Below are 19,850 nucleotides of genomic sequence, written 5' to 3'. Positions count from 1 at the left end.
TGCCCTAGCGATTCCATGGAACTTTCGGCTGCCATACTTGTTCCCTCCAGTGTCGCTTCTGCACAAGGTACTACGGAAGTTCAAGCAAGAAGGATGAATACTACTTCTAATTCCTCCAGCGTGACCCAGACGACATTGGTTCTCAAACCTGCAGGGTCTATCGATAGAGCGTCCTCTTCTACTTCCTCAATGCACAGACCTCCTCGTTCAGGGCCCTTGTGTCTACCTGGACCTGGCCAGACTGGCTTTTGACGGCGTGGCTCTTGAAGCTTCACTTCTGAGGGCCAAAGGATTCTCCGAGGCGGTTATCCAAACTATTGAAGGCCCGCAAACCGGCTTCTGCACGGATTTATTACAGGGTCTGGAATTCTTACTTCACCTGGTGTGCTGCTAAGAATTACGATGCATACAATTTCAGAACTTTTGGCTTCTCTGCAACAAGGCCTAGACTTAGGCCTTCATCTGGCCTCCCTCAAGGTTCATATTTCTGCCTTGTCCGTGTGGTTTCAGAGGAAGATTGCGTCTATTCCTGACGTTCATACTTTCACTCAAGGCGTTTTACGGATTTAGCCTCCCTATGTCCCTCCTGTGGCTCCATGGGATCTGTCTGTTGTCTTGAATGCCCTCCAAGAGTCTCCATTTGAACCTCTGGAATCTGTGGACCTTAAATATCTTACGCTTAAGATATTGATTCTGCTGGTTATTGCCTCTGCTAGGAGGGTGTCGGACTTAGGAGCTTTGTCCTGTTGTCCACTCTTTCTGATCTTTCTCAGTGACCGGGCAGTTCTTCGAACTCGCCCTGGTTATTTGCCTAAGGTGGTGTCATCTTTTCACCGTAATCAAGAGATTGTGGTTCCGGCTTTTATCTCTTCTGGTTTGTCCTCCAAAGAGCGGTCTTTGGATGTGGTACGGGCTCTCCGTATTTACGTGGAGAGGACTGCCTCTGTCAGGAGGTCCGATACCTTTTTGTACTTTTTGGTTTTCACAAATGTGGCTGGCCTGCGAATAAGCTAACCTTGGCTAAATGGATTAGAATGGTGAATGCACAAGCTTATGCATAGGCTGGTCTTCCAGCTCCTGCTGCTATCAAAGCCCATTCTACTCGGTCTGTTGGACCTTCTTGGGCAGCACACCGAGGCGCATCCGCTAAACAAGTGGGCAAGGTGGCTACGTGGTCCTCAGTGAACACGTTCATTAGGTTTTATGCCTTTGATACTTCCACCTCCCAGGATGCTTCCTCTGGACGCCGGGTTCTTGTACCCGCTACGGTGCGTCCCCTCTCATGAGGAACTGCTTTAGGACATCCTGTGAAACACAGTGTTTCTCGCTGCAGAAAAGGAGATTTATGGTAGACTTACCATAGTTAAATCTTTCTGCGAGGTACACTGAGTTCCACAGGGCGCCCACCCTGACGCACTTGGCTTCTTTGGGTTTGTATGGCATTGGCCGCTGGTCCCTTCTCCTGTCGTGAGATTATGGTTCTATGTGACTAACATCTGCCTTCTCTTTTATCTGCTACTGCATTGGACTGGTTAACGAAACTGAGCTCCAGTGTCCGTAGGCGGGGTTATAGAGGAGGCCATGCAATGCATCCTGGGAACAGTCAAAGCTTTAGCCTGTTGGTGCCTCTGGATCAAGATCCAACTCTACACCCCAATGTATTCCCTGTGTACCTCGCAGAAAGAGATTTAACTATGGTAAGTCTACCATAAGTCTCCTTTTCTCAGAGTCCATGTGGACAAAGTAGTTAACAGTTTGCCCTGTCTCCACTGCTCTACTATACCCAGTCTTATCATTGTGTCCTCCATGGACTCCGGGAAAAGGTTTTTACAGATAAATAAAAAAAATCCCCTTTTTTGAGACTAGGGAAGAGATGTATTTTATGCAGTTATGTAAGTAGTTTCATTAAGTAGGGCAGTACTGATGGTGTAATGGTTAGCATTGCTGCCTCACAGCACTGAGGCTGCGCGTTTTATTCCCACCATGGCCCTAACTGTGTGTAGTTTGTATAATTTCCCCATACTTGAGTGGGTTTCTTCCGGGTACTTCTGTTTTTTCTCACACTTCAACAAAAAAGACGTAGCCCTAGTGTGTAAGTAAGTGTGTGTACATGGGCAGACTGCATGGGCCAAGTGGTTCTTATCTGCCATCAAATTCTGTGTTTCTATATGTTAGCAGTATTTCATTTTGGATCAGGTAAACTGTGGGCAACCAATCATAGGGACCAGTGGCGTGAGGTGAGACAGAAACTTTCCTTTCATACTAATGTATACGCCATGTTTTGACTATATAAAGTATTTGAAAAATATATTATAAGTATCTTCTTTGTATTATTGTAATAATTTTTTTATAGTCAAAACTCTGGAGTAAAAAGTCTGACAGGGGAGGCAGAGCTTCCCCTGCCTACCTTTTACACACATCTCTGATCAAAACTCGGCAAATTTCCAGCAGTGTATACCGGTGTAGTACGGTATGCCGGCGGCCGGGCTCCCGGCGACCAGCATACCGGTGCCGGGAGCCCGATCGCCGGCATACTGACAGTGTGGCAAGCGCAAATGAGCCCCTTGCGGGCTCGCTGCACTCGCCAAGCTGCGGGCGCGCTATGCGTGCCACGCTATTTATTCTCCCTCCAGGGGGGTCGTGGACCCCCACGAGGGAGAATATATGTCGGTATGCCGGGTGTCGGGATTCCGGCGCCGGTATACTGTGCGCCGGGATCCCGACATTCGGCATACAGAAGACCACCCGTGTATACTGCTGCACCTGTGTATAATGCCCACATGAACCCTTTGGCTCATATACTGTGTGTAAATCTGGCTTTGGTACTAGCCAGTGCCTCCTGAGCCATTTACCTCACTGGACGTCCCTGTTAAGGGACAAACAGAGCCAAGAAGCGGTAAAACTTTTGCAAAGAAAATTAGACTAGTATTTGCATTCAGAATAGATTGTAGGTGTGAAAGTCTGCTTAGGGAAAGAATGCTAAGTGATGTGCATTATAGTAAATGCAGGAAATGAAAGGGGGGGGGGGTTTGTGATAACTTCTGTGAGAGGAGCAAATTCCTATATATCTTATAAATATTTGTTGATGTATGTAACCATTTTTAAATACAGGCTTAATGTGAAGAACAAACGGACCGTTATGAGTTAAGGATGACCTGCAGGCCACTAATTTGAGGGGTAGTTTATGTTGATTTTACATTGTCCACAAATCAAGAGATTCCAGATAGTTTCTGTTGACTAGTGGGAATATTCTATTTTTTGGAAGATTTATGTAATTGAAGAGACACTAAAGATGAAATGGCAGAAATTAAGTAATGCGGAACAACTTAAATGGTGGCTGTGCTTGTATTAGCTTTTCTTATCATACACATAGAGATAGTACTGAAATCCATGCTAGTTTGTTTTTACAAGTGAAGCGGCTTTAATACAGTTTATAGTAGGGTTAGCACTGAGCCTTGTAACTGATAGAAGTGGGGAGGAAGCGGATTTAGAGAATGAACATTGATGTTAAATAAGTAGGATGAGAACCTGTATCGGATAATGTCTTGGAAGACCTAGAGCAATGTAGTCTCAAATGCTGCAGAGGTGTCCAGGACAATTGCATGCAATTGATTGTCTTTAGATTTAGCAGTGATCGAATGATTTGACCCCCATATCATTGCAGCCCCCGTAGAGTGTTGGTAGTGAAAAAATGACTAGAGGGTTTATGAGGAGGCGAGTCTATGCAAGGCTCACCAGAAGCTTGGTTGGTCATTGCATATGGCACAGACCTTGGTGAGAGAGTTTAAATTAGAATAATTTACGTAATGTGCCAAGGCTGAAATTGTGGTAGATGCAGAGATAGATGAGTAGCTAAAGCCACTTGATCAATAGCTGTTGCTAAGGTTTGATGGAGATCTTGGGATGCCAGTACAGGGAAATGTGAAACCTGAGGAGAGAAACTTTTAAAGAGAGGTTGAAATTTGTTGAGATTTTGCAGATATGTGGTGGTTTAGTAAAGTTAGAATGCAAACATATAAGTGCTGGGAGACTGCTTGCAGGTAATAGTGAGACAAAAACAAAGAAGTGTTAAAGAAATTAAGGACTAAGCAAATTTCTAAGTAAACAATTACAATATGAATAGAAGAGTTAGGACACAGAGGCAAAAGAGAAGATTAGAAAGTAGTTTAGGGGACACAGGAAGAAAGTGAAAAAACAATAGGAATTTTGAAATCGCCCATAACAATGTTGGATATTGGTGTATGAGAACTGAGGAAATGGTCAGAGAAATGTGCTCATAGTTTTTAATAGAAAATAAAATAAAAACAAGGGGAGTTTCAACACACGTCACTGATGTCTCTTTATATTTCTTCACTACGCATGCAAAGGGATATTGTGTAGAAGGAATCTAATAAGATATATTAGATATTGGTATTACTAAGAGAGAGAATTCATAGGTACATTATAGACTTGTTTTATAGTTTAATCACTGTTTAAGAAGATTACCTAAAATTGGATTTATAGTTTGAATGTGTCTTGATGTGTTTAATGTGTTTTAACTATCTGAATATTTGTTAACACATGTTCTGCTCCTTGATGTTAATCTGTTATTCTGTCTTTTCTTTTGTTCCAGTTCCAGTCCCACCAGATCTTCCACGTTCTAGTTGTGGCGGCAGCATTTATCCACTTCTATGGCGTTTCCAACCTTCAAGAGTTCCGCTATGGGCTGGAGGGTGGTTGCACAGATGATTCTCTCCTGTAGTGTCTGGATAAAATTAGACTTGCCCATTCATCTGGCAATATACAAGACTGTATTAGAGCACTAAACTGATTTGCTACCCAGTTGTATTTAGACATTTAAGCCCAGAAGCCCTCTGTTATAAGGCAATGGTCACTGTTACCTCTTCATTTTGGAAATACAAGAGCACTTCATGCACAAGACGTGAAAGGATAAACATGAGCTAAGATGTATTTTGACCATAACCTTTTAAATTGCCTTATGTTATATGAGGAAAGGGTATTAGTTCTATTCATTTGTTTTATATCAAGGTCTCTGCTACATTACTCCAGTGATTTTGTTTTAAATTGATCTGGAATCTGGTGTAAACTGAACTTTCAGACAAATTACATCCTATAGGAGTAGCAAATTCATTGCACTTAAAGAGCCTGTTCAGTATGTAGAACCAGGAATTGTGGTGACAACTATGTTTGTTTGAAAACTGAAAGCTATGCCATACATATATACATCTGCCTACATATATTCTCTTATGTTGGGGCTTGATATCTTGTGGAGGTTGATGGAGATCTGTTATACATTTTAAGGTTGTGTAAAATTAAGTATAATTAATCAATTGCTCTTTAGTTTGTAGGGTAAAATAGGTGCTCATTGTTTTATTATGGTGCTCCTCTTTTATTATGTTGTGCTGGTGTGAGTTATTCATTAGAGGTTAATAAACACCACCACAGTGAAGGGGAGGAACATCTTAGCAAAACAAATCTTATACAAATGATATGCAGGGAAGAAGAAGAATTCTTTGTTTTTACATTGCATCGTACCATGTATTCTGCTGAGAGAGTTTTTGGTGCCATCTTACATACCACATAGTTAGGCAGTCCCTGAGTCAGCATTGAGGTGAAACTCACTTGATAATGTTCTAAAGAAGGGGTGCTCAACATACCCTGCCATAGTTTTGCGATTAGGGAATTCTAGAACTCTGGCAGGGCATCCTGTGATGTGTAGTTCGACAGTAGCTGGAAGACCACATGTTGAGCACCCATCTTTCAATGGTAGCTCCTTTGTAGAGTGTTTAACCTCTTGTTGACCAAATCAAGAAATGAAAAGAACACCACCTTTATGTCTGTAAGTGAAGCACCTCAAAAGAACACTGCAAATTTCTGTATTTTTACAAATCTACTTATGAAAGGTAAATACATTCACTTCTATACAATATAAGGTTAAGCAGTTCAGATGCACTGGATATCACAGCATAACATGTCCATTTTTAATGGCTTTACTCATTATTATTATTTTTAATAATTCATTGTCCGAAAAAATACCGCAGGTACAAATCCTTACATGTACGTACTTGTTCTTTTATTCCCTCAATTCAGATATATTCATTGCTCCCCATCACCCTATTTTCTTCCTCTCAGAAACCTAATATGTGATATTAGAATGATGTGTTCTGAATATTTAGTGTCCTTCAAAAGTTGTGTCCCTTCGGATGGAGACACTGCTCTCCTCCATGCATTTGAAATGGCAGTGTCCACAAATTATATTCTTGTCCAACAAAGCGTAAATATGTCAGCAATATTTATAAATAATTGTTGCTGTTTCAACATGAAGACAGAGTTAAGGTGTATATACACGGTGAGATAAGTCTGTAAGATTTTGACTATGTAGTCAAAATTTTAAGGAAAGGTAGTGCACATTTCAGGTGTTGGGCAGCTTGCGATACAGATTCGATTCCGATGTGCACTCACGCGGGGTCGGTATCGCAAGGCTAGATAGACTGTGCAGGCAAGTCAATCTAGACTATCTAGTGTACTATCTAGTTCAAAGTATAGTCAAAATTGTACATAGTCACAATCTGCGCTATCTGTGCTCTGGGGGATATTCAAGGGAAATCAGTCAAAATCGGGCCTAGCACGGATCTCACCATGTGTACACACCTTTAGGTTGCAATACATTACATCTCCCACATACAGTACACTGTTCTCAACATGTCAGGTTTACTTGACAATATATCTATTGTCCAAAGCACTGTATACTTCTTGGTTAATGGAAAATATTTACCACAATCTCTGTTCAATTTTTACTCCATCCTGGCCTAACCTTTCTTTCTAGCGTATTTATTCATATTCCAAACACTCCTCAATGTTTCTTATATTTAAAACATCATGAGGAGCAACAGTTTTCTTACTGGCTAAATTAACAATGGGTATTTTAGATTGACATTAGTTTTGCAATTTTTGCCTTAACTGATTGAAATGTTAAAAGTAAATGGTCTGCTCTGATTGATTACTGTCTAAGGAATAATTTCTCCCAGCATTGTAAATGTGTGTTTTGGATGAAATTTCCTTAGCGAAACCTGGTGCGCCAGCCACTACTTCCCACACTCCGGTAGACCGTTTGATTGGTGGACATCATGCTGCCTGTATGAAGAATTTAAAAAAAGTTCAGCAGAGGGGAGAAGAGTTTTAGTATGTTAAGGAATCTAAAAACAAGTTTACTGCAGCCTGCGTTGTTGGCAACATTTTGTGGCCACACATGATGCAATCTGGCCATAATGCACAGTTGTCATCAGCTGCTCAGGGGCTCCACAAAGTGAATGAGACATACTGTGCTATCTCGCTTAACGCCTCCTCCGCTTTTAATTGGCCTCAAGTTACTGACTGTTACTAACCAATATTATTCACAAATTTTGGTCTGTACGGAGTGAGAGACATTTTGTACAATAACTTTTACTGTCCAATTTTTCCTAAATAGAACTTTCCATGATGTAGTTCACACTATTTCATACTAATATTTGATTATATTGTGCACAGTATTTTGCATATTTTCATGTGTTGAGAAGCATGTTTCTGCTTATTTAACTGAATGAAGTCCAAATTAGTGCACATAAAAGCATGCGTTGATGCATTTCATGGTTTTTTTTTTCCCAAGCATTAATGCTTTGATGAAAATAGCCTAAAGATGTGCAGCAGACTTGCAGAATAATTAAATTGAATTAGCAAAAGGAAGTCCAGTTCACCTTCGTGTACAGCATGTAAGCTGGGCAGTGAAGCTCATGCATCTACTCTCTTGGAAAATAATGACTGCTGCTTTGGTGAGAAAATAGTGTGCTAATATAGAACTGTAACCTGTTGGTTTTCTAATGTAAAATTGTTAGAGCCCCTCTGACCATGTGATGAATTTTTTAGCAGCTGTTAATTTTACGCTTTAACCCCAAGAGGCCTAAATTCTAAGACACCGCAGCAGCCCTTCACCAACATTCCTCCAATATGAGAAAATCTTGATTTAAATGCAAATAGGAAGTAATCATTCTTTACAATCAATCTTCTTTCGAAATTCATTTTGTACAAAGATGGATTAATTTTTTTTTTCTTTACTGTTTTTCCACAAGTATTTTTCCTTTTCTCAGTGTTATATGTAAGGGATCATGGGAGAGATCCAATCCCAGTATGGAGATGTCATATTTTCAAATAAAGAGACCAATGTACTTGATTTTGGTTTTAATTTGTCATTTTTTTTTGTATATAATTTGATTGATAATAACTTTGCTTTGGATTTGAACATGACCTATTAATTATAAAAATATTTGAATAAGTACTGAGCAGGGTCTCAAGTTTTTTATTTTGTGTACTTATGAGTGCTCACCCCATGTACTTTTACTTTCTAATTTAGAACCTTGGTATCTGAATTTTTTAACTCTGGTTTACAAGCCATTGTCGACAGCTGCAGAACATTGGGCCTTACTCAGATGTGGTTGGGGTTGCTATCACTGCTGCTTCCAATGAAGCAGCAGTTATAGCGCTGTATGGAGATGTAGCAGGTGACGTCTGTTATAAGCTGACGCCTCCTGCTGCAGTAGTGATCACTCAGTCACCATTCGGCTGCTTAGGACATCCATGGTGCCGTGCAAGCCACCTGTCGCAGAAGGCAGGAGATCCCTGACCTCTTCCCTCGTCATTGCCACCATCCATATGGCAGACGACTGTCAATCACTGAATGGGTCCTGTGCATGTGAAAATTTATTGTACATTATCATATATCATTAAATTCGTTTTATGCAATTTAACTCTGCCATTGGATCTTTTGGCTTTTAGATCCTGTTATTCATAAATAGGATTTTGGTTACCTACCGGTAAATTCTTTTCTCGTAGTCCGTAGAGGATGCTGGGGTCCACATTAGTACCATGGGGTATAGATGGGTCCACCAAGAGCCATTGGCACTTTAAGAGTTTGAGAGTGTGGGCTGGCTCCTCCCTCTATGCCCCTCCTAATAGACCCCATTTAGAAAATGTGCCCGGAGGAGCCGGTCACAGCTAGGGGAGCTCCATAGGAGTTTCTCTGTTTTTTTAATTTTAATAGAGTTTAGGCACAGGGAGGCTGCTGGCAACAGCCTTCCTGCTTCGTGGGACTAAGGGGGGGGGGAGTAGTGTCAGCCCTAAGGGGTCTGAGCTACTATCTCCACTGACAGGACACTGAGCTCCTGAGGTGAATGAACGTTCGCCTCCACAGGTGATCGCTCACCCCCACAGCATGCCGCCACCCTCTTACAGAGCCAGAAGACCTTAGTGGTGAGTGAGTCACCAGTCCCCTGGCAAGCAGGGAGCCGGTGTGAAGATGGCGGCAACAGGGTAGGGAGCTCAGTACTAACTGCACTCCGGGGCTCAGCGGTACATTGTGGGGCGCCCTGAGCCAGAGTCTACACCCTACACTGGTCAGAAGCCTGTCAGGGACCCCAGATCACTGCCAGCAGATATTCCTCAGGCCAGTATAAAGAACCAGAGAGCGGGAAGCAGCGCCATGGAAGGGGGCGGAGCTTCTCCTCAGAGCAGACCCAGCAGCATTCAGCACCATTTTTCCTGCATGCAGGAAGCGCTGTGTGTGGGTTGGCTCCAATTTCTGTGGCTCTCAGCCAGGAAAGGGTAAGCTATCTGAATCCTTTTGGGAATACGAAATTTCTTATCAGGATTCACCCACATCCCTTCAAAGAGAGCATTTAGTTCGTGTGAAGGAGGGAACGTGACTGTGGATTTCTTTTCCTTATAAAAATAAGCCTTCTCCTGAGGTACAGGAGTGGTTTCTGTAACCTCCAACACGTCCCTTATAGCCACAATCATATATTGTATACTTTTCACCAATTTATGATCTATCTCTCTGGAATCACTATTGTCGACACAGGAATTAGAGTCCGTGTCGGTATCAGTGTTTATAACATTCGCAAATGGTCTCTTATGTGACCCAGAGGGGCCGCCTGCATAAGGAATAACAGAATCCTGAAAAATCACATCTTCCACAGATTTTCTCCAGCATGCAGCCTTAGATTCAGAGGTTACCCCTTCTTTGCAGGTAGGGGAAGGGGAAAAGTCCGCAGCGGCTCCTGGTTCCCAAAAGCAGAAGTCTACCCCTACTCCTGCCAAATCCTCAGCATGATGCTGGAACTCTCTTGCGGGAGGCCGCTCAGGTGGGGGCACGTCTCAAACTGTTCAGCCAAGGTTGGATTCTGTCTGGACTGGATCCCTGGGTGTTGCAAATTGTATCCCAGGGATACAAGCTGGAGTTTCAAGACGTTCCCCCATGCCGATTTTTCAAATCGACCTTGGCAGTTTCTCCGCCAGAGAGAGAAGCAGTAACAGCGGCAATCCAAAAATTGTCAGGACCAGGTCATAGTCCTGGTACCGTTGTCATCACAACAGGACGGGGTTTCTATTCAAGCCTCTTTGTTGTTCCGAAGCCGGACGGCTCGGTCAGACCGATCCTAAACCTAAAAGATCTGAATTGCTTCCTGAAAAAGTTCAAGTTCAAGATGGAATCACTTCGGGCCGTGATTTCCAGTCTGGTGGAGGGGGACTACTTGGTGTCGGTGGACATAAAGGATGCTTACCTGCATGTTCCCATTTATCCTCCTCACCAGGCGTATCTGAGATTCGCGGTTCAGGATTGCCATTACCAATTCCAGACGTTACCTTTTGGCCTCTCCACAGCGCCGAGGGTATTCACCAAGGTGATGGCGGAAATGATGGTCCTCCTCCGTCAGAAAGAAGTAAATATAATTCCTTATCTGGACGATCTCCTGATAAAGGCGAGATCCAGGGAGCAGTTGTTACAAAACATCTCACTCTCTCTGTCGATACTCCAACAACACGGGTGGATAATAAATTATCCAAAGTCACAGTTGGAACCGACGACAAGGTTGTCTTTCCTCGGGATGATTCTGGACACGGAAGTTCAGAGAGTATTTTTGCCATTAGAAAAGGCTGTGGAAATACAGAAAATGGTAAAACAGATACTGAAACCATCCTGTGTGTCGATCCATCAGTGCATTCGGTTGTTGGGGAAGATGGTGGCGGCCTACGAGGCCATACAGTTTGGCAGGTTCCATGCCAGAGTATTCCAGTGGGACCTGTTGGACAAGTGGTTGGGGTCACACCTGCACATGCACCGAAAGTTAATCCTGTTATCAAAAACCAGGATTTCGCTCCTGTGGTGGTTACACAGCTCTCACCTACTAGAGGGACGCAGGTTCGGGATTCAGGACTGGGTCCTGGTAACCACGGATGCAAGTCTCCGAGGATGGGGAGCTGTCACTCAGGGAGAAAACTTCCAAGGACGTTGGTCACGCCAGTAAGCCTGTCTTCACATAAACGTGCTGGAGCTGAGAGCCATTTACAACGGCCTTCAACAAGCGGTACATCTTCTTCAAGACCGTCCCGTGCAGATCCAGGCAGACAATGTAACAGTCGTCGCGTACATAAACAGGCAGGGCGGATCGAAAAGCAGAGTGGCAATGGCAGAAAAATCCTCAGCTGGGCAGAAAAACATCTACAAGCTCTGTCGGCAATATTCATTCCGGGAGTAGACAACTGGGAAGCAGAATTCCTCAGTAGACACGATCTCCATCCAGGAGAGTGGGGCCTCCACCAAGAAGTCTTCGCAGAGGTGACAAGTCTTTGGGGAGTTACTGAAGTAGACATGATGGCATCTCGCCTCAACAAGAAGCTTCAGAGATACTGTTCCAGGTCGAGAGACCCTCAAGCAGTAGCAGTGGATGCACTAGTGATCCAGTGGGTTTTCCTGTCAGTATATGTCTTCCCTCCACTTCCGCTGATCCCAAAGGTACTCAGGATCATAAGAAAAACAAGGGTTCGAGCAATCTTAATTGCCCCAGACTGGCCAAGGAGGGCTTGGTACCCGGATCTTCAGGAGTTGCTCATAGAAGATCCTCGGCCTCTTCCTCTTCGTGAGGACCTGCTGTGTGTATCAAGACTTACCGCGGCTACGGTTGACGGCATGGCTGTTGAGCGCCGGATCCTAACCAGGAAGGGTATTCCCAAGGAAGTCATCCCCACTCTTATTCAGGCCAGGAAAGGGGTAACGTCGAAACATTACCACCGTATTTGGAGAAAATATGTGTCTTGGTGTGAATCCAAGAAGGCTCCTACGGAAGAGTTTCACTTGGGACGTTTCCTCCATTTTCTACAGGCTGGTGTGAAAGCAGGCCTCCGATTGGGATCAATCAAGGTCCAGATTTCGGCCTTGTCAGTGTTCTTCCAAAAACAATTGGCCTCTCTTCCAGAGGTTCAGACCTTCGTGAAAGGGGTTCTGCACATCCAGCCTCCATTCATGCCTCCAGTGGCACCATGGGACCTTAACGTGGTGTTGCAGTTTCTTCAATTAGATTGGTTTGAGCCTCTACAAGAGATAGTTGAATTTTCTCACTTGGAAAGTGGTGATGCTTTTAGCCTTGGCATCCGCAAAGCAGGTATCTGAGTTGGGGGCCTTGTCTCACAAGTACCCTTACCTGATCTTCCATGAAGATAGGGCAGAGTTGAGGACTCGACAACATTTTCTTCCTAAGGTGGTTTAATCGTTCCACATAAACCAACCTATTGTAGTGCCAGTAGTTATTGACCCATTCACTGAATCAAATTCTCTAGATGTGGTTAGAGCTTTGAAAATCTATGTGGCTAGAATGGCTCGTATACGGAAAACAGAGGCCCTGTTTGTCCTGTATGCTCACAACAAAATTGGGTGTCCTGCTTCCAAGCAGACTATTGCACGTTGGATCAGAAATATGATTCAGCAAGCTCATACTACGGCTGGATTGCCGTTATCGACGTCGGTAAAGGCCCACTCCACTAGGAAGGTGGGCTCATCCTGGGCGGCTGCCCAGGGGGTCTCGGCATTACAACTGTGCCGAGCAGCTACTTGGTCAGGGTCAAACACATTTGAAAAGTTCTACAAGTTTGACACCTTGGCCGATGAGGACCTAAAGTTTGGTCAATCGGTGCTGCAGGGTCATCTGCACTCTCCCACCCGTACTGAAGCTTTGGTATAAACCCCATGGTCTTGATGTGGTCCCCAGCATCCTCTAGGACGTATGAGAAAACGGGATTCTGATACCTACCAGTAAATCCTTTTCTCCTAGTCCACAGAGGATGCTGGGCGCCCGTCCCAGTGCGTACCTTACCTGCAGTTTAGTTATTAGCGTTACACTAGTTGTGTTATCTTAGTTCAGCATGTTGCTGCAATTAATTCATGCCTGTTGGCGTGTTATGTTAAATGCCATGTGTGCGGCATGGTTGGGGGTGTGAGTTGGTATGTATCTCGCCACTAGTATTGAAGTAAGTCCTTCTCTCAAAATGTCCGTCTCCCTGGGCACAGTTCCTATAACGGCGGTCTGGAGGAGGGGCATAGGGGGAGGAGCCAGTTCACACCCATTGAAAAGTCTTAAGAGTGCCCATGGCTCCTGTGGAACCGCCTATACCCCATGGTCTTGATGTGGTCCCCAGCATCCTCTACAGACTAGGAGAAAAGGATTTACCAGTAGGTATCAAAATCCTGTTTTTAATCTCTAGTAGTTTACGTCTTACCTTTAAACCATTATATCTTATTCACTGAACTTGAATTGCTTAAATTTCTATTAAAACTGGAAAGATAGGGGGTGCTCTTAAACCTCTAACCACTAGTGTAAATTTCAATACTGTTTCCACAGAAGTACTTTCAGTTTAGGCTTCTGGCGGAGACCAAACAAAGTATGAGGTCACTTCCAGTGACTACAACAGGTACTGTATGTCCACAACCCCCAGGAGGGAGAAAGGTCAGACTTCCACCTAATGGCCCCGAGGGAGGGGAACCATCTGCAGATGTTCTGCAAAGAATGGTGTAAGACAATCGGGGGAATTCAATTGTTTGAAGTCTGTTGGGTGTCTGTTTTTTCCTGTCTTAGATAGAAAAAAACAGACGCCCAACTGACTTTTAAAACAATTTATTACCCCCCAATGTCTGATTCTTGGGTTTGAAGCATGGCGAATTGGGGCTATGTTCTTTCCTTCAAAGAGTTCCCTCTCAGTTTCTTTTTCAAAGCCGTCTGCCTTGCGATCCGCGCACAGTGTGAGTGATATCAGAGTGTGTTCAGCCCCTTCTTTACTCAGTAGTTATTTCTCATGTCCCTCTGCATCAGTTTCCAAATATCGGTTCTCAAGGAGCACTAACAGTCCAGGTTTTCCTGGTCACCCAGCAGGAGCACTGTGTATCACATTTAAAAAATCCACACGTGACCTGAAAAACATGAACTGTTTACCGACATTTGTAACCACTGATCTACATCAAAGGAGCACTGGTTTCTATTCCAGCTTGTTTTTAGTTGTGGTGCATAGGCCTGTTCTACATTATAAACTCATGGCACATTTGCCATTTTTTACATGGACAAATCGGTGCTAGGCGCCGTGTACTGTAAATGTATAGGTAATAATTAGTGATGTGCACCGGAAATTTTTCGGGTTTTGGGTTCGGTTCTGTGGCCGTGTTTTGGATTCGGACGCGTTTTGGCAAAACCTCACCGAAAATGTTTTGTCGGATTCGGGTGTGTTTTGGATTCGGGTGTTTTTTTCAAAAAACCCTAAAAAACAGCTTAAATCATAGAATTTGGGGGTCATTTTGATCCCATAGTATTATTAACCTCAATAACCATAATTTCCACTCATTTCCAGTCTATTCTGAACACCTCACAATATTATTTTTAGTCCTAAAATTTGCACCGAGGTCGCAGGATGGCTAAGCTAAGCGACACAAGTGGCCGACACAAACACCTGGCCCATCTAGGAGTGGCACTGCAGTGTCAGGCAGGATGGCACTTCAAAAAAATTGTCCCCAAACAGCACATGATGCAAAGAAAAAAAGAGGCGCACCAAGGTCGCTGTGTGACTAAGATAAGCGACCCAAGTGGCCGACACAAACACCTGGCCCATCTAGGAGTGGCACTGCAGTGTCAGACAGGATGGCACTTCAAAAAAATTGTCCCCAAACAGCACATGATGCAAAGAAAAATGAAAGAAAAAAGAGGTGCAAGATGGAATTGTCCTTGGGCCCACCCACCCTTATGTTGTATAAACAGGACATGCACACTTTAACGAACCCATCATTTCAGCGACAGGGTCTGCCACACGACTGTGACTGAAATGACTGGTTGGTTTGGGCCCCCACCAAAAAAGAAGCAATCAATCTCTCCTTGCACAAACTGGCTCTACAGAGGCAAGATGTCCACCTCATCATCATCGTCCGATTCATCACCCCTTTCACTGTGTACATCCCCCTCCTCACAGATTATTAATTCATCCCCACTGAAATCCACCATCTCAGGTCCCCGTGCACTTTCTGGAGGCAATTGCTGCTGGTGAATGTCTCGACGGAGGAATTGATTATAATTCATTTTAATGAACATCTTCTCCACATTTTCTGGAAGTAACCTCGTACGCCGATTGCTGACAAGGTGAGCAGCGGCACTAAACACTCTTTCGGAGTACACACTGGAGGGAGGGCAACTTAGGTAGAATAAAGCCAGTTTCTGCAAGGGCCTCCAAATTGCCTCTTTTTCCTGCCAGTATACGTGCGGACTGTCTGACGTGCCTACTTGGATGCGGTCACTCATATAATCCTCCACCATTCTTTCAATGGTGAGAGAATCATATGCAGTGACAGTAGACGACATGTCAGTAATCGTTGGCAGGTCCTTCAGTCCGGACCAGATGTCAGCACTCGCTCCAGACTGCCCTGCATCACCGCCAGTGGGTGGGTTCGGAATTCTTAGCCTTTTCCTCGCACCCCCAGTTGCGGGAGAATGTGAAGGAGGAGCTGTTGATGGGTCACGTTCCGCTTGACTTGACAATTTTCTCACCAGCAGGTCTTTGAACCCCTGAAGACTTGTGTCTGCCGGAAAGAGAGATACAACGTAGGTTTTAAATCTAGGATCGAGCACGGTGGCCAAAATGTAGTGCTCTGATTTCAACAGATTGACCACCCGTGAATCCTGGTTAAGCGAATGAAGGGCTCCATCCACAAGTCCCACATGCCTAGCGGAATCGCTCTGTTTTAGCTCCTCCTTCAATGTCTCCAGCTTCTTCTGCAAAAGCCTGATGAGGGGAATGACCTGACTCAGGCTGGCAGTGTCTGAACTGACTTCACGTGTGGCAAGTTCAAAGGGTTGCAGAACCTTGCACAAAGTTGAAATCATTCTCCACTGCGCTTGAGACAGGTGCATTCCACCTCCTTTGCCTATATCGTGGCCAGATGTATAGGCTTGAATGGCCTTTTGCTGCTCCTCCATCCTCTGAAGCATATAGAGGGTTGAATTCCACCTCGTTACCACCTCCTGCTTCAGATGATGGCAGGGCAGGTTCAGGTGTGTTTGGTGGTGCTCCAGTCTTCTGTACGCGGTGCCTGAACGCCGAAAGTGGCCCGCAATTCTTCGGGCCACCGACAGCATCGCTTGCACGCCCCTGCCGTTTTTTAAATAATTCTGCACCACCAAATTAAAGGTATGTGCAAAACATGGGACGTGCTGGAATTTGCCCAGATGTAATGCATGCACAATATTGCTGGCGTTGTCCGATGTCACAAATCCCCAGGAGAGTCCAATTGGGGTAAGCCATTCTGCGATGATCTTCCTCAGTTGCCGTAAGAGGTTTTCAGCTGTGTGCGTATTCTGGAAAGCGGTGATACAAAGCGCAGCCTGCCTAGGAACGAGTTGGCGTTTGCGAGATGCTGCTACTGGTGGTGCCGCCGCTGCTGTTCTTGCAGCGGGAGGCAATACATCTACCCAGTGGGCTGTCACAGTCAAATAGTCCTGAGTCTGCCCTGCTCCACTTGTCCACATGTCCGTGGTTAAGTGGACATTGGGTACAACTGCATTTTTTAGGACACTGGTGATTCTTTTTCTGAGGTCTGTGTACATTTTCGGTATCGCCTGCCTAGAGAATTGGAACCTAGATGGTATTTGGTACCGGAGACACAGTACCTCAATCAAGTCTATAGTTGGCTCTGAAGTAACGATGGATACCAGAACCACGTTTCTCACCGCCCAGGCTGCCAAGGCCTGAGTTATCTGCTTTGCAGCAGGATGACTGCTGTGATATTTCATCTTCCTCGCAAAGGACTGTTGGACAGTCAATTGCTTACTGGAAGTAGTACAAGTGGTCTTCCGACTTCCCCTCTGGGATGCCGATCGACTCCCAGCAGCAACAACAGCAGCGCCAGCAGCAGTAGGCGTTACACTCAAGGATGCATCGGAGGAATCCCAGGCAGGAGTGGACTCGTCAGACTTGCCAGTGACATGGCCTGCAGGACTATTGGCTTTCCTGGGTAAGGAGGAAATTGACACTGAGGGAGTTGGTGGTGGTGTGGTTTGCGGGAGCTTGGTTACAAGAGGAAGGGATTTAGTGGTCAGTGGACTGCTTCCGCTGTCGCCCAAAGTTTTTGAACTTGTCACTGACTTATGATGAATGCGCTGCAGGTGACGTATAAGTGAGGATGTTCCGAGGTGGTTAACGTCCTTACCCCTACTTATTACAGCTTGACAAAGGCAACACACGGCTTGACACCTGTTGTCCGCATTTGTGTTGAATTAATTCCACACCGAAGAGCTGATTTTTTTTGTATTTTGACCAGGCATGTCAATGGCCATATTCGTCCCACGGACAACAGGCGTCTCCCCGGGTGCCTGACTTAAACAAACCACCTCAGCATCAGAATCCTCCTTGTCAATTTCCTCCCCAGCGCCAGCAACACCCATATCCTCATCCTGGTGTACTTCAACACTGACATCTTCAATTTGACTATCAGGAACTGGACTGCGGGTGCTCCTTCCAGCACTTGCAGGGGGCGTGCAAATGGTGGAAGGCGCAAGCTCTTCCCGTCCAGTGTTGGGAAGGTCAGGCATCGCAACCGACACAATTGGACTCTCCTTGGGGATTTGTGATTTCGAAGAACGCACAGTTCTTTGCTGTGCTTTTGCCAGCTTAAGTCTTTTCTTTTTTCTAGCGAGAGGATGAGTGCTTCCATCCTCATGTGAAGCTGAACCACTAGCCATGAACATAGGCCAGGGCCTCAGCCGTTCCTTGCCACTCCGTGTCGTAAATGGCATATTGGCAAGTTTACGCTTCTCCTCAGACGCTTTTAATTTTGATTTTTGGGTCATTTTACTGATCTTTTGTGTTTTGGATTTTACATGCTCTGTACTATGACATTGGGCATCGGCCTTGGCAGACGACGTTGATGGCATTTCATCGTCTCGCCCATGACTAGTGGCAGCAGCTTCAGCACGAGGTGGAAGTGGATCTTGATCTTTCCCTATTTTTTTAACCTCCACATTTTTGTTCTCCATATTTTAATGCGCACAACTAAAAGGCACCACAGGTATACAATGTAGATGGATGGATAGTATACTTATGGACGACGAGTGACGACACAGAGGTAGGTACAGCAGTGGCCTACCGTACTGCTATATACAGTATAATGGACCTGGTGGACACTGTCAGCAGACTGCGTTTATAGTATAAAGAAAAAAAGACACCACAGGTATACAATGTAGATGGATGGATAGTATACTTATGGACGACGAGTGACGACACAGAGGTAGGTACAGCAGTGGCCTACCGTACTGCTATATACAGTATAATGGACCTGGTGGACACTGTCAGCAGACTGCGTTTATAGTATAAAGAAAAAAAGACACCACAGGTATACAATGTAGATGGATGGATAGTATACTTATGGACGACGAGTGACGACACAGAGGTAGGTACAGCAGTGGCCTACCGTACTGCTATATACAGTATAATGGACCTGGTGGACACTGTCAGCAGACTGCGTTTATAGTATAAAGAAAAAAAGACACCACAGGTATACAATGTAGATGGATGGATAGTATACTTATGGACGACGAGTGACGACACAGAGGTAAGTACAGCAGTGGCCTACCGTACTGCTATATACAGTATAATGGACCTGGTGGACACTGTCAGCAGACTGCGTTTATAGTATAAAAAAAAAGACACCACAGGAGTGTTTTTCAGGCAGACAAATGTATACTGGTGGTCACTGTCAGCAAAACTGTGCACTGTACTCCTGCTATAGCTGCTCCCCAGTCCCCACAATTAAGCAGTGTGAGCACTCAGCACAGATATATCATGCAGCACACTGAGCACAGATATGGTAGGGAGCGTTTTTTTCAGGCAGAGAACGGATAAAAAACTGGTGGTCACTTATCAGCAAAACTCTGCACTGTACTCCTCCTAACAGCTGCTCCCCAATCCTCCCCACAATAAGCTAAGCAATCAGATCAACTGTGTAGTATATAACTATATAAACGGAGAGGACGCCAGCCACGTCCTCTCCCTATCAATCTCAATGCACGTGTGAAAATGGCGGCGACGCGCGGCTGCTTATATAGAATCCGAATCTCGCGAGAATCCGACAGCGGGATGATGACGTTCGGGCGCGCTCGGGTTAACCGAGCCATACGGGAGAATCCGAGTATGGCTCGGACCCGTCTAAAAAGGGTGAAGTTCGGGGGGGTTCGGTTTCTCGGAAACCGAACCCGCTCATCACTAGTAATAATATGTTTTAACATGTTATATTTAGTACTCTATGCATGGTTGTAGAATTGTATACAAGTAAATTCAGTGTGGAGCCGCACTAGTCTAAACAATCTAAACGTAATATAGATGTAGAATCAAAAGAAAAAAACCAATATATATGCAGTTTAAAAAAAGGGGGAATCTAAAACTGCTAATGATTGGCGGTGCTCCCAGGAATTTTGTAGACTAGACTACAATTGTAAAGGAGAGAAAAAGACAAAAAACCC

The 19,850-nt window shown here is 44.7% G+C and overlaps 1 protein-coding gene across 1 annotated transcript in view; it reads left to right on the top strand.

Annotated features, from left to right (window-relative positions):
* Window positions 1–8,206, top strand: part of ADIPOR1 (adiponectin receptor 1) — a 125,761-nt gene extending 117,555 nt beyond the window's left edge. Inside the window, exon 7 of the mRNA XM_063954824.1 lies at window positions 4,613–8,206. Coding sequence (XP_063810894.1) covers window positions 4,613–4,741 — 129 coding nt within the window. The 3' untranslated portion in view covers window positions 4,742–8,206. The remainder of the gene's footprint in view (window positions 1–4,612) is intronic.
* Window positions 8,207–19,850: the final 11,644 nt, after the last annotated feature.

Source organism: Pseudophryne corroboree, chromosome 2 (assembly GCF_028390025.1).
Source record: "Pseudophryne corroboree isolate aPseCor3 chromosome 2, aPseCor3.hap2, whole genome shotgun sequence".
In the NCBI taxonomy this organism is placed as follows: domain Eukaryota; kingdom Metazoa; phylum Chordata; class Amphibia; order Anura; family Myobatrachidae; genus Pseudophryne; species Pseudophryne corroboree.
The sequence above is the reverse complement of the archived record's forward strand: the minus strand, read 5'-3'. Positions and strand labels throughout refer to the sequence as shown.